This window comes from Bombina bombina, chromosome 8 (genome assembly GCF_027579735.1).
Source record: "Bombina bombina isolate aBomBom1 chromosome 8, aBomBom1.pri, whole genome shotgun sequence".
Taxonomy (NCBI): domain Eukaryota; kingdom Metazoa; phylum Chordata; class Amphibia; order Anura; family Bombinatoridae; genus Bombina; species Bombina bombina.
Genome location: NC_069506.1, coordinates 192,892,400 through 192,907,866, shown reverse-complemented (window position 1 = coordinate 192,907,866; position 15,467 = coordinate 192,892,400). Strand labels below are relative to the sequence as shown.

At 43.1% G+C, this 15,467-nt stretch overlaps 1 protein-coding gene across 2 annotated transcripts in view; it reads right to left on the bottom strand.

Annotated features, from left to right (window-relative positions):
- LOC128638694 (oxysterols receptor LXR-beta) overlaps positions 1-15,467 on the bottom strand; it is a 184,893-nt gene that overhangs the window by 14,562 nt on the left and 154,864 nt on the right. For both annotated transcript variants that reach the window (XM_053690814.1, XM_053690815.1), the window contains exon 10: positions 6,700-6,908. In XM_053690814.1, coding sequence (XP_053546789.1) covers positions 6,700-6,908 — 209 coding nt within the window. The remainder of the gene's footprint in view (positions 1-6,699; positions 6,909-15,467) is intronic.

The window sequence follows — 15,467 nt, the reverse complement described above, 5'->3', positions numbered from 1 at the left end:
TGTAAAAATTCTTGGAGCTGTAGCAAGGCCAAACGGCAGAGCCACAAACTGGTAATGCTTGTCCAGAAAAGAGAATCTCAGGAACCGATAATGATCCGGATGAATCGGAATATGCAGATATGCATCCTGTAAATCTATTGTGGACATATAATTCCCTTGCTGAACAAAAGGCAAGATAGTCCTTACAGTTACCATCTTGAACGTTGGTATCCTTACATAACGATTCAATATTTTTAGATCCAGAACTGGTCTGAAGGAATTCTCCTTCTTTGGTACAATGAAGAGATTTGAATAAAACCCCATCCCCTGTTCCTGAACTGGAACTGGCATAATTACTCCAGTCAACTCTAGATCTGAAACACAATTCAGAAATGCTTGAGCTTTTACTGGATTTACTGGGACACGGGAAAGAAAAAATCTCTTTGCAGGAGGTCTCATCTTGAAACCAATTCTGTACCCTTCTGAAACAATGTTCTGAATCCAAAGATTGTGAACAGAATTGATCCAAATTTGTTTGAAAAAACGTAACCTGCCCCCTACCAGCTGAGCTGGAATGAGGGCCGCACCTTCATGTGGACTTAGAAGCAGGCTTTGCCTTTCTGGCTGGCTTGGATTTATTCCAGATTGGAGATGGTTTCCAAACTGAAACTGCTCCTGAGGATGAAGGATCAGGTTTTTGTTCTTTGTTGAAACGAAAGGAACGAAAACGATTATTAGCTCTGTTTTTACCCTTAGATTTTTTATCCTGTGGTAAAAAGGTTCCTTTCCCACCAGTAACAGTTGAAATAATAGAATCCAACTGAGAACCAAATAATTTGTTACCCTGGAAAGAAATGGAAAGTAGAGTTGATTTAGAAGCCATATCAGCATTCCAAGTCTTAAGCCATAAAGCTCTTCTAGCTAAAATAGCTAGAGACATAAACATGACATCAACTCTGATAATATCAAAGATGGCATCACAGATAAAATTATTAGCATGCTGAAGAAGAATAATAATATCATGAGAATCATGATGTGTTACTTGTTGCGCTAAGGTTTCCAACCAAAAAGTTGAAGCTGCAGCAACATCAGCCAAAGATATAGCAGGTCTAAGAAGATTACCTGAACACAGATAAGCTTTTCTTAGAAAGGATTCAATTTTCCTATCTAAAGGATCCTTAAACGAAGTACCATCTGACGTAGGAATAGTAGTACGTTTAGCAAGGGTAGAAATAGCCCCATCAGCTTTAGGGATTTTGTCCCAAAATTCTAATCTGTCAGACGGCACAGGATATAATTGCTTAAAACGTTTAGAAGGAGTAAATGAATTACCCAATTTATCCCATTCTTTGGAAATTACTGCAGAAATAGCATTAGGAACAGGAAAAACTTCTGGAATAACCACAGGAGATTTAAATACCTTATCCAAACGTTTAGAATTAGTATCAAGAGGACCAGAATCCTCTATTTCTAAAGCAATTAGAACTTCTTTAAGTAAAGAACGAATAAATTCCATTTTAAATAAATATGAAGATTTATCAGCATCAACCTCTGAGACAGAATCCTCTGAACGAGAAGAGTCATCAGAATCAGACTGATGATGTTCATTTAAAAATTCATCTGTAGGGAGAGAAGTTTTAAAAGATTTTTTACGTTTACTAGAAGGAGAAATAACAGACATAGCCTTCTTTATGGATTCAGAAACAAAATCTCTTATGTTATCAGGAACATTCTGCACCTTAGATGTTGAAGGAACTGCAACAGGCAATGGTACTTTACTAAAGGAAATATTATCTGCTTTAACAAGTTTGTTATGACAATCAATACAAACAACAGCTGGAGGAATAGCTACCAAAAGTTTACAGCAGATACACTTAGCTTTGGTAGATCCAGCACTAGACAGCGATTTTCCTGTAGTATCTTCTGACTCAGATGCAACGTGAGACATCTTGCAATATGTAAGAGAAAAAACAACAACATATAAAGCAAAATTTATCAAATTCCTTAAATGACAGTTTCAGGAATGGGAAAAAAATGCCAAAGAACAAGCTTCTAGCAACCAGAAGCAATGAAAAATGAGACTTAAATAATGTGGAGACAAAAGCGACGCCCATATTTTTTAGCGCCAAATAAGACGCCCACATTATTTGGCGCCTAAATGCTTTTTGGCGCCAAAAATGACGCCACATCCGGAACGCCGACATTTTTGGCGCAAAATAACGTCAAAAAATGACGCAACTTCCGGCGACACGTATGACGCCGGAAACGGAAAAGAATTTTTGCGCCAAAAAAGTCCGCGCCAAGAATGACGCAATAAAATGAAGCATTTTCAGCCCCCGCGAGCCTAACAGCCCACAGGGAAAAAAGTCAAATTTTTTAAAGGTAAGAAAAAAATGATTAAATCAAATGCATTATCCCAAATATGAAACTGACTGTCTGAAAAATAAGGAAAGTTGAACATTCTGAGTCAAGGCAAATAAATGTTTGAATACATATATTTAGAACTTTATAAACAAAGTGCCCAACCATAGCTTAGAGTGTCACAGAAAATAAGATTTACTTACCCAAGGACACTCATCTACATGTTTGTAGAAAGCCAAACCAGTACTGAAACGAGAATCAGCAGAGGTAATGGTATATATAAGAGTATATCGTCGATCTGAAAAGGGAGGTAAGAGATGAATCTCTACGACCGATAACAGAGAACCTATGAAATAGACCCCGTAGAAGGAGGTCACTGCATTCAAATAGGCAATACTCTCCTCACATCCCTCTGACATTCACTGCACGCTGAGAGGAAAACTGGGCTCCAACTTGCTGCGGAGCGCATATCAACGTAGAATCTAGCACAAACTTACTTCACCACCTCCATCGGAGGCAAAGTTTGTAAAACTGAATTGTGGGTGTGGTGAGGGGTGTATTTATAGGCATTTTGAGGTTTGGGAAACTTTGCCCCTCCTGGTAGGAATGTATATCCCATACGTCACTAGCTCATGGACTCTTGCTAATTACATGAAAGAAACGGCACCTGACACCCACAATGGCTGGGGCACTCACCACCTCCTATGACCAGACCCCTGTAAACCAGAATTTCTCCTTCGCCACACGGTCGGGAATGCGGAAATGGAAGACGGAGCATAACCACGCCCTACCACAAGGTGAACCGTATAAGGTTGCGTCACTTCCAAAGAACTCAATGTTCCAACCACGAGCCTGTAAACACCACACAAGCAGGTTGAATCACATAAACATGATTATAAACACCCTGTTCAATAACCCCCCTCAGGAGATATTAACCCTCGATTCCAAGATACTAAAGAAGACTCACTGAGACCCTTATGATAAGTTAGGCCTGCAAGGTGGTAGCCTCTCGGGAACACAATTGCATTACAGTACATTCATAAAGAAAGTAAAATGAAACAATGTTACTGGAATCTACGCCGTGGAACAGGAACACGGCCTTTCAAGTGTGATAGTAGAATTGCCTCCGCCATGGACTTGAGAGAAGAAAGCAGGCAGCAGAGCGAAGTTCGACAACGCCGATTGCTTGAGGAGCTGTTAACATGAGTCGTTATGGTTTAGCAGAAAGACTCTTCCTGCATCTCCGGACTCTAACTTTCATCCAAGCCCTCACTGAGAGACTGACAGGACTACTTAAAATTCCACTCCCATGCCGAAGAGTACTAACCTCCATAAGAGACCAAACTAATTCTGACACTTCTCTGCCAACCTCCTGGGACGAAAGGCAAAGAATGACTGGGGGATCAGGGGAGTTGGAGGAGTATTTAAGCCTTTGGCTGTGGTGTCTTTGCCTCCACCTGGTGGCCAGGTTCTGAATTCGGAAAAGTAATGAATGCAGCTGTGGACTCTTTCCATCAGAAGAAAATAAAGAACAGAGAATGGACAAAATGTGGAAGTGTGTCCAGTGCATTACAGAGCATAGTGGCAAAATCAATAAAAAAAACATAATTTATGCTTACCTGATAAATTTATTTCTCTTGTAGTGTATCCAGTCCACGGATCATCCATTACTTGTGGGATATTCTCCTTCCCAACAGGAAGTTGCAAGAGGATCACCCACAACAGAGCTGCTATATAGCTCCTCCCCTCACTGCCATATCCAGTCATTCGACCGAAACAAGCCGAGAAAGGAGAAACCATAGGGTGAAGTGGTGACTGCAGTTTAATTAAAATTTAGACCTGCCTGAAAAGGACAGGGCGGGCCGTGGACTGGATACACTACAAGAGAAATACATTTATCAGGTAAGCATAAATTATGTTTTCTCTTGTTAAGTGTATCCAGTCCACGGATCATCCATTACTTGTGGGATACCAATACCAAAGCTAAAGTACACGGATGATGGGAGGGACAAGGCAGGAACTTAAATGGAAGGAACCACTGCCTGTAGCACCTTTCTCCCAAAAACAGCCTCCGAAGAAGCAAAAGTATCAAATTTGTAAAATTTGGAAAAAGTATGAAGCGAAGACAAAGTCGCAGCCTTGCAAATCTGTTCAACAGAGGCCTCATTTTTAAAGGCCCAGGTGGAAGCCACAGCTCTAGTAGAATGAGCTGTAATCCTTTCAGGAGGCTGCTGTCCAGCAGTCTCATAGGCTAAACGGATTATACTCCTAAGCCAAAAAGAAAGAGAGGTTGCCGAGGCCTTTTGACCTCTCCTCTGTCCAGAGTAAACAACAAACAGGTTAGATGTTTGACGAAAATCTTTAGTAGCCTGTAAGTAAAACTTCAAGGCACGGACTACGTCTAGATTATGCAAAAGACGTTCCTTCTTTGAAGAAGGATTAGGACATAATGATGGAACAACAATCTCTTGATTGATATTCTTGTTAGAAACCACCTTAGGTAAAAACCCAGGTTTTGTACGCAGAACAACTTTATCTGAATGAAAGATCAGATAAGGAGAATCACAATGTAAGGCAGATAACTCTGAGACTCTTCGAGCCGAGGAAATAGCCATCAGAAAAAGAACTTTCCATGATAGAAGTTTGATATCAATAGAATGAAGGGGTTCAAACGGAACCCCCTGAAGAACTTTAAGAACCAAGTTTAAGCTCCATGGAGGAGCAACAGGTTTAAACACAGGCTTAATTCTAACTAAAGCCTGACAAAATGCCTGAACGTCTGGAACTTCTGCCAGACGCTTGTGTAAAAGAATAGACAGAGCAGAAATCTGTCCCTTTAAAGAACTAGCTGATAATCCTTTGTCCAAACCCTCTTGGAGGAAGGACAATATCCTAGGAATCCTAACCCTACCTCCATGAGTAATTCTTGGATTCACACCAATGAAGATATTTACGCCATATCTTGTGGTAAACCACAGTCTACTGTGATTGTTACCCTCCTCAAACACGACTTTGAAGCCTTTTGAGCCCTTCAGAGATGTCCTGTATCATGCAGAGGGAAGCTGAATGTCTCTGTCAGTATTTTTACCTGCAAAGAAAAGCACTAAAATAGGCCCTTCCCACTCATATTGCAACAGTGGAAAGCTTCAGGAAACTGTTTCTAGGCAAAAATCAAGCCAGCCATGTGGAAAAAAAACTAGGCCCCAATAAGTTTTGTCACCAAACATATATAAAAACGATTAACATGCCAGCAAACGTTTTCTATTACACTTTTATAAGAGTATGTATCTCTGTTAATGAGCCTGATACCAGTCGCTATCACTGCATTTAAGGCTTAACTTACATTAATCCGGTATCAGCAGCATTTTTCTAGCAAATTCCATCCCTAGAAATATATTAACTGCACATACCTTATTGCAGGAAAACCTGCACGCTATTCCCCCTCTGAAGTTACCTCACTCCTCAGAATATGTGAGAACGGCAGTGGATCTTAGTTACTTCTGCTAAGATCATAGAAATCACAGGCAGATTCTTCTTCTAATGCTGCCTGAGATGAAACAGTACACTCCGGTACCATTTAAAAATAACAAACTTTTGATTGAAGTTAAAAAACTAACTATAATACACCACTCTCCTCTTACTACGTCCATCTTTGTTGAGAGTTGCAAGAGAATGACTGGATATGGCAGTGAGGGGAGGAGCTATATAGCAGCTCTGCTGTGGGTGATCCTCTTGCAACTTCCTGTTGGGAAGGAGAATATCCCACAAGTAATGGATGATCCGTGGACTGGATACACTTAACAAGAGAAAACACGGGAGAAGCAACCTGATAGAAAGCTGTACTATCCTTATCCCAAGCCATAACCATAAAGGGAAGGAGGGTATGTGAGAAAACTGTGCATTGTATTTTCAGATAGGCTACTGAATCCGTCACCTACACCTGTTTCTGATCATTTGCGCACTTCTATAGAGACTCTTATTGTTTCTCTTGTTTTACTGAGGAGGTACCCTACAACGTCACAGAGAGTAATTTTAAGCTCTGTGGCAGAAGTCATTGAAAATCTTAACCGTTTACATGAATGAAACAAAGATGTGTGGGAGAGCTAGTATGAATCTTTCCAGAAGTAAGAGGTACAAAGTTGCGACAAGAGCAGCGCTCTTTAAGCAGAAATCTAAAATATGAGGTAGAGGAAAGGGGGTAGCAATTGGCTGAAACTTTAAACAAAAATCTTCTTCAGAAAACCTCTCTCCATGAGACTGTCTTACTATTAACACAGTTGTCTATTTGAATTACTCATAAGAATTGGACTGGAAACATTTTGTGGAAAAGTTATGCATGAACAGTACTGTTCATATTACCTGAGGCCTCTTAATGCGAGTGTAGGAATGCAGTGCTTCTACATATGGCAGCTGTAGGTTTTCAACAAGCTGGTGATTCTGAACATTTGGTCGGTCTGCAGAGAAGATGTTGATTGCGATAAGAAGAGCATATTCTGCATCATCTAACTGCATTTGCCTCATGCCACGTGAAAACTCAAAGATGGGGTTAATAAATTCTACTTGCAGTCCTATAGAGAGAGAAATACGAACACTTAATGCAAAAAAATGTCAAGATTAATATTTAGCTACAAAAATGTTGACAAGGAGTCAGTAAAGTCATTGCCCACTGAGAAATTTGGAGGAAGTGAAAGAAGGGTACATTTGTTTTCCGGATAAAGCCAATCTTTGGTGAAACGTACGTTGGCTTTTCTCCCTTTTTGAGGACATCAGCATCTGATAAGAATCTCGCCAAAGGGACGTATGTGTCTACGTTTTCACTGGCTTAGATAACGTACTGCATATTGTGTGTATTACTTGAAGGAGCAGGCATTGGGCAAGACTTCCTGATCTCTCCGTGGCTAGTATTGACCGAGTTGACTCGGCTACCGACCGCGTAAGAGATTTGCACACTCCTCTCTATACTACTCACACAAGCAGGTATTAGCTAAGTGAATCCGTTACACTCTGGTCCTTAGTAGAAGCGGACAGTATTAGTACTCACAAGCTTGTTAATTTGGCGTTGGAAGGGCCTTCTTCAATCAAGTCAAACAAACTATTTCATATGCTTCAACTTTAAAGGATTGTGGCCACCTATCTTTGGATAAGTATATTATCCCTGAGCTCACAGGATTTCCTTGGATGATACGGACATTGTGGATAAGTATCATTGTCTCTAATGGGCCCTATCCTTTATATTTACACTACGGTGCTAACTATCAGTTTGTCTCTTCTGGGCTCTATCTTATGTTTTGATGTTTTTTATATATTTCAGTATTGTCATACATACTTGCATATTCAATGTCTTAATACAATTGCCTGTAGTCACTGTTATTAGGGGTAACTCCCTATGTGATTAAAATCAGGTTTAATTAGACTAGAGTGCTGCTGTGGGGTCTCTGTGTCTCTCTCTTTTTTCACATTACATTTGTTTCTTTAAAGGGACTCAAATTTAACCTCCCTGTAAAATATTTAACAAAGAAAAATAAAACATTGCAAAATACATTAATTAGTTATGGTGATTGCTTATGGAAAACGAAAATCCAAATAAATGCACCTGAAAATTTAAAGAAAACCAATACTGACGAAATTTGTCAGTATTCATTTGTTTACTTTAAATGGTTAAATACTTTTAGCAAGCAGGAGAGGCATGCTAACCTGCTCCTCTCTTCTTCACAGAGCTCCGTCTGCACTAATAGGAGGCTTAGCATAGCGGCTCCCAGGGCCTGCACTAAAGGAGAAGGTCCTATAGCGCTTGCCCTGGGAGCATGCCGCACTACATCTCCTAATAGCATGGGCGGGATGCTTTGTAGAAGAGGATCAGGTTAGTGCTGCTTTCCAGCACGCTAAAGGTAAGAATAAAGCTACAGGAGAACTTCTTCACCTGTAGCTTTGGAACATATACATTTGTTTGATGGTTTAAATTAAAATGAATATCGTATAGCACAGCAATAAATATTTGGCTAAGCTAATTTCCCAAAATACTCATTCAAAGCGCATTTTTCACCCGTGTACACCTGTACTAACAGGTGTCAACAAGGGGGACCAGGAACATGGATTAAGCAGGCTTTTAAATTGGTGTATCCCTTAGCTGTTCTTGATTTGCAAAATCTTTTATATTGTAATACAGGTAAAAAACACTTTATCCAAACTGCTTGGGACCAGAAAAGGTTTGGATTTTGGAATAATTTGGACTTTGTAATAACATAAATTATGCTTACCTGATCATTTCATTTCCATCTGTGGGAGGAGAGTCCACTGCTTCATTCATTACTTGGTAAAGACACCCCAGTCAAAGGTTTAAATACCTCCCCCACTCCCCTCATCCCCCAGTCATTCTGCCAAAGGAACAAGGAACAGTAGGAGAAAAATTCTTATTTAAGAATATTAAATTTAAGTCCGCCCCCCGGAGAAACAGGCGGGAGCAGTGGACACAGATGGAAATTAAATTATCAGGTAAGCATAATTTATGTTTTCCATCTTAATGGGAGGAGAGTCCACTGTTTCATTCATCACTTGTGGGAACAAATACCCAAGCCCATGATACCCATGAAAAAAATGGGAAGGAAAAAGGAGGCAGACCACTGAGGGCACCACAGCCTGCAGAACTTTTCTCCCAAAATCTGCTTCTGCCGAAGCAAAATCATAAATTTGTAAAATCTTGCAAAAGTATGTAAAGAGCTGCCTTACAAAACTGCTCCATAGAAGCCTCATTCTTAAGGCCCAAGAAGAGGCCACAGCTCTAGTTGAATGAACCGTAATCCTCAGAGGAGGCTTATGTCCCGCTGTCTCATTGCAAAACGGAGGACACTCCTCAGCCAAAAAGATAAGGAAGTCAAAGAGGCCCTCTGACCCCCATGCTTCCCGGAAAGAGAACAAACAGAGAAAGAAGTTTGTCTAAATTCCTTTGTGGCCTGAAAATAGAACTTCAAGGCACCAACCACATCCAGAATTACGTTGAAAACGTTCCTACGACGAAGAAAAAGTAGGACATAGGAAGGAACCACAATCTCTTGATTGATGTTGAAAATTGACACAACCTTAGGAAGAAAACCTAACTAGGTTCGTAGAACAGCCTTAGCATGGAAAGAAGGGATGCATTGCAAGGCAGTAATCAGATATTCTGCACGCATAATTTAATGTCCACTTCATGCATAGGTGCCAATGGAGCCTGTGCAAAACCCAAAGAACAAGATTTAAACTCCAAGGAGGAGCAATAGATCTAAACACAGGTTTGATCCTAGCAGAGCCTTAACAAGTGACTGCACATCAGGAAGCTCAGCAAACCTCCTGTGCAGTATCACAGACAGGGCCGAAATCTGTCCCCTCAGGGGACTTGCAGAAAAGACCTTCTCCAGTTCATCCTGGACAACAGAATAAGTAGGTCCTCTACACCTTATGACAGATGCGACGAACAACCAGCTATGAGCTTGAATGAGAGTAAAATAACACTCTCAGAAAACCCTCTCTTGGCTAGGACTAAGCGTTCAATCTCCACGCAGTCAGCCTCAGAAATCTAGACATAGATAAACAAAGAGACCTTGGACAGCAGATCCCTGCAACAAGGTAACTTCCATGGAGGAGATAACGACATCCCCACTAGTCTGTGAACCATATCCTTCGTGGCCAGAGCAATCAGTATCACTGACGCCTGCTTGATTTGAGCCACTACACTAGGAAGTCGTGGTAATGGCCGGAAGAGATAAATTAGATTGAACCTCCAAGGCACCGCTACTGCATTTGTTAGCTCCGTCTGAGGATCCCTGTACCTCGACCCATATCTGGGTAGCTTGGTATTGAGAAATCATAAGATCTTCCTCTGGCAAATCTCCGCCAACACTCGGGGTGGAGAGCCCATTCCACCGGGTGAAAGGAATGTCTGCTTGAGGAATCCGCTTCCCAGTTGTCCACACTCGGAATGTGGGTCTCCGCCTACTCCAGACACCGAGATACTTCCCTCATAGCTAGGGAGCTTCTTGTTCACCCCTGGTGGTTGATGGAAGCCACCAAGGATATATGGTCTGATTGGAATCTGATAAACTGGGACGAACCCATCAGAGGCCAAGCCTTCAGAGCATTGTATATTGCCCAAAGATCCAAAACGCGATCGGGAAGGAGCATTTCCTCCTGAGTCCATAGGCTCTGTGCCTTCCTGGCACCCCAAACAGCTCCCCATCCTGACAAACTCGCAACCGTAGTTACAATCACCCAGGATGGTTTTGAGACGTACATGCCTTGGGACAAGAGATCCGGACAAAAACACCAAAAGAGTGATTCTCTCAATTGATTGTCCAGAGAAATCTTTGGAGACAAATCCGAATGATCGCCGTTCCACTGCTTCAGCATGCGCATTTGCAATAGTCTGAGGTGAAACTTGGCAAAGGAAATGATGTCCATGCTGGATAAAATGAGACCAATCACCTCCATACAGCTGTCAGGGTGCCAGGAATCAGACTGAGATGAGAAGTGCAAAAATAATCACACATTTTTAATAGCAAAAATAATAAAAAGTCCACAAGTCAAATAAGCCAGGAGTCAAAACAAGAGCTGGTAGTCAGACGAGCCGGGTCAGGAGCCAAAGCGAGTAGTCAGATGAGCCGGAATCAGGAAAAAGGAGAACAGCAGAGTCAGTAACAAGCCAGGGATCAGGAACCAGGAGGGACGTCAGGAAATACACAGGAACTCTCACAAACAGGTCTGAGACAACGCAAGGGCAAAGCATACTGAACAGAGGCCCTTTAAATAATAAGTGATGACATCACAATTCTGAGACTGCAACCTGTCTCACATGGATGATGTACAGCAGTCTGGCCATAAAAGGGCGTTTAGGAAATGTGCAGCATCACACACTATGCACCAGAGTCAGCAAGAGAGGTGAGCAAAATGGCTGCCAGCAGCACATTGCAAACAAAGCAGGGAAAAAACCTTGACAGTACCCTCCCCTAACGACCCCTCCCCGTGGGAGGACAAATGGCTTATAATAGGGGAAACGGGCATGGAAGGCACGGAGGAGGGCGGGAGCATGAACATCAGAGGACGGAACCCATGAACACTCCTCCGGACCGTAACCCCTCCAGTGAACCAATACTGTACGCGGCCCCTGGACAATCGAGAGTCAATGTTGCTGACCTCATATTCTTCATGGCTGTCAACAAAGATAGGACGGGGACGAGGCAACACAGTAGTAAACTGATTACAAACCAATGGTTTCAAGAGGGAGACATGAAAAACATTGGAGATGCGCTTTGCAGGAGGAAGGTCAAGAGCGTAGGCCACATGATTGACCCATTGCAGTATTCAAAAAGGACCAACATAAAAGGGAGTGAGTTTATTGGAAGGCACACGAAGGTTCAAGTTGCAGGAGGACAGCAAAAGCCCTCTCACCAACCTGGTAGTAAGGCGCGGGCAGACGCCTATGATCAGCCTGGAACTTTTGCCGCTGCATAGAATGATGAAGGCAATCCTGAATCTGCACCTACGTGGAACGGAGTTGCCGGAGATGCTCCTCCAAAGCCAGAATACCCTGAGACATGAATGAAACCTATAATTCGCCATGAACGGGGATAACTTAGAGAAAGCATTAATAGCACTATTACGAGCAAACACTGCCCAAGGTAACAGTTCAGACCAATTATTGTGGTGATCTGAGACTGAGACATAGCAACGGAGGAACTGTTCCAGAGCTTGATTAGACCGTTACGAAGCCCCATTGGATTGAGGGTGATATGCCGAGGAGAAGGAAAGCTAGATCCCCATTTGAGCACAAAAGGAACGCCAAAATCTGGAGACAAACTTGCTACCCCGGTCCGACACTATCTCCTTGGGTAACCCATGTAAATGGAAGACCTCCAGGGCAAAAATTGAAGCAAGCTCCTAAGCGGTAGGCAGCTTCAACAAAGGGAATGCAATGTGACATTTTAGAAAACCGGTCAACCACCATAAGGATAACAGTATTGCCATTGAAAACAGGGAGCTCGACAATGAAGTCCATGGAAAGATGTGTCCAAGGATGCTAACCATTAGCAATAGGTTGAAGAAGACCCACAGGAAGACGTTGAGGAGTCTTATTCTGTGCAGAAACTGAGCAGGAGGCAACATACGCGGCAACATCAGAACAAAGTCCTGGCCACCAGGATTGTCGAGTGACAGACCAAATCATTTGGTTCTTGCCTGGGTGACCTGCGGCTTTAGGATAGTGGTAAGTGTGCAAAAGTGTAGTTTGAAGATTCTCAGGAACAAAACACTTACCACTAGGTTTCTCAGGAGGTGCATTGGTTTGTGCAGCCAGGATCTCCTCCCCCAAGGGAGAAGTCAAATTAGTACGTATGTTAGCCAAAATATGGTCAGGAGGTATAACAGGAGTAGGTACAGACTCCTCCTTGGACAGAGGCAAAAATTGTCGAGAGAGGGCATTAGCCCTAACATTCTTACTACCAGGCAGGTAAAAGACCACATAATTAAACCGAGGTAAAAGACCACATAATTAAGGGGCGACAAACGTTTTGCTTCAGATAGACAAGTTAAAATCTTGTGGTCAGTAAGAATTAGCACTGGTACGCTACTACCCTCAAGAAGATGCCTTCACTCCTTGAGTGCCAAAATTACAGACAATAATTCTCTGTCGGCAATTTCATAATTGCACTCCGCTTGAGACAAATTCTTAGAGAAAAAAAAACGCACAGATGCAAGGAACCGTCAGGCATAGGACGTTGAGACAAGAGGGCACCTACTCCAGTCTCAAACGTGATCGACCTCAAGAACGAAAGGCAAAACAGGGTTACGATGAGCCAGAACTGGAGCGGCAGCAAAGGCAGTCTTAAGACTATCAAAGGCCTTAATGGCAGTAGGTGACCAATGGAGTGGATCATTCTCTTTGTGGGTCATGTCTGTGATAGGTTTGACCAAGGAAGAAAAGTTTTTAATAAACTTTCTATAGTAATTAGCGAACCCCAAAAAACGTTGAATAGACCGAAGATCAATTGGGCAAGGCCACTGCAGAAAACTTTTCAGGATCCATGGAGAACCCTGCAACGGAGATAACATAACCAAGGAAGGTTACTTGAGTCTGATGGAACTCACATTTCTCGAGTTTACAAAACAGGCAGTTCTCACGTAGTCTCTGAAGAAACCGTGTAATATCAGAACGATGAGCCTCAAGTGTGGGTGAGTGTATGAGGATGTCTAAATACAACGCAACACACTGTTGCAACATATCTCGTAGGACATCATTAATAAATTCCTGGAAAACAGCAGGAGCATTACATAGGCCAAAGGGCATTATAAGATACTCATAATGCCCGCTCCCGGTGTTAAATGCTGTTTTCCATTCGTGGCCCTCCTTGATCCTAACGAGATTGTACGCTCCTCTCAAATCAAGTTTAGAAAAGACCGTAGCTCCCTTGAGGCGGTCAAAGAGTTCCGTAATGAGGGGAATAGGGTAAGCATTCTTAATAGTAAGACAATTAAGACCCCTATAATCGATGCATGGTCTTAACTCGCCACCCTTTTTCTTCACAAAGAAGAAGCCAGCCCCTGCAGGAGAGCAGAATATGCGGATGATCCCCCGCAACAGAGCATCGGCAACATACTCCTCCATAGCACAATTCTCCGCAACAGAGGGTAAACCCGGCCCCGAGGAGGAATGGCTCCAGGTTGCAGGTCTATGGCACAATCGTAAGACTGGTGAGGAGGCAACGTACCGGCACGTACCTTGTCAAAAACGTCTAGGAACTCTCGGTACTCCTCTGGCAATTGAGATACCGAAGAAGTGCACAAGACTTTAACTGGTTTCCAAAGACAAGTGGAAATACATTGTGGAGACCACGACAAAATTTTTGACCTGCGCCAGTCAAGACTGGGATTGTGCTTTTGGAGCCAGGGATAACCCAGAACAACTGGAAAATGCGGAGAATTTATCACCTGGAACTGGAGGGTTTCAAAATGGAGAGCCCCAACAGCCATGGATAACGGAGCAGTTTCGTGAGTAACGAGTGCGGGCTGAAAGGGGCCTGCCATCAATGGACTCAATAGCAAGCGGAATGGACCGAGGCAAAGCAGGAATGGAGTGCTTTGATACAAAAGCACTGTCAATGAAATAGCCCGCAGCACTGGAGTCAACAAGAGCCTGGGTGACTATGGAGGAGTCCACCCAGGAAAGGACAACCGTGACCAAAGGTTTCTCCTTTAGCGGTTTCCCGGGGACGAGGATAAACCACTCAAGGTCTGCCCCGACAGGATCTTAGGTGTGATCGTTTTTCTGGCCGTGTAGGACAAGACTTCAAAAGGTGGCCCTGTAACCCACAATAGAGGCAGAGCCCCTACCTTCTCCTAAAGGCCCTCTCCGCCGCGGAGAGACGCGTGAATCTAAACTGCATCGGCTCAGCAGTACCTGGTGACTCGGGACCAGGAGGCATGGGAGGAGAGGGAGGCATGGGTGGGAACGAACACGTAGGAGACAACGGAACAGGAGGCTTCTGCAAGCGCTCCTTGAAAAAGGACCTCTCTCTGAGTCTGATGTCAATTAGGATCAAAAAAAGACACCAATGCCTCGAGATCCTCTGGTAAATCTCTGGCAGCAACTCTGTCTTTAATCACATCAGAGAGCCCATGAAAGAAGGTGGCAACAAGGGCTTCATTGTTCCAACCTACCTCTGCGGCAAGCGTACGGAACTCAATGGCATACTGAGCAACAGATCTTGTACCTTGCTGAATGGACATCAGTCGTTTAGTAGCAGACCAAGAGAGAGCCGGTACATCAAATACCCTTCGAAAGGAGGCCACAAATTCAGGGTAATTTGAAATCATAGGTTTATTAGTCTCCCACAAGGGATTAGCCCAGGCAAGAGCTGTGTCAGAGAGTAACGAGATGAGAAATCCCACCTTAGCTCTGTCAGACAGAAACGCCTGAGGTAACATCTCAAAGTAAATGCCCACCTGGTTCAAAAACCCTCTGCACTGAATAGGATCACCTCCATATCGCTGAGGTAGAGGTGCAGAACCGGACATGCTCCTGGTAGGACTAGGTGCAGCAGCGGAAACAGGAGCAGCCATAACTTGCAGGACACTTTGGTCCAAATGTGCAGTGCGAGTCA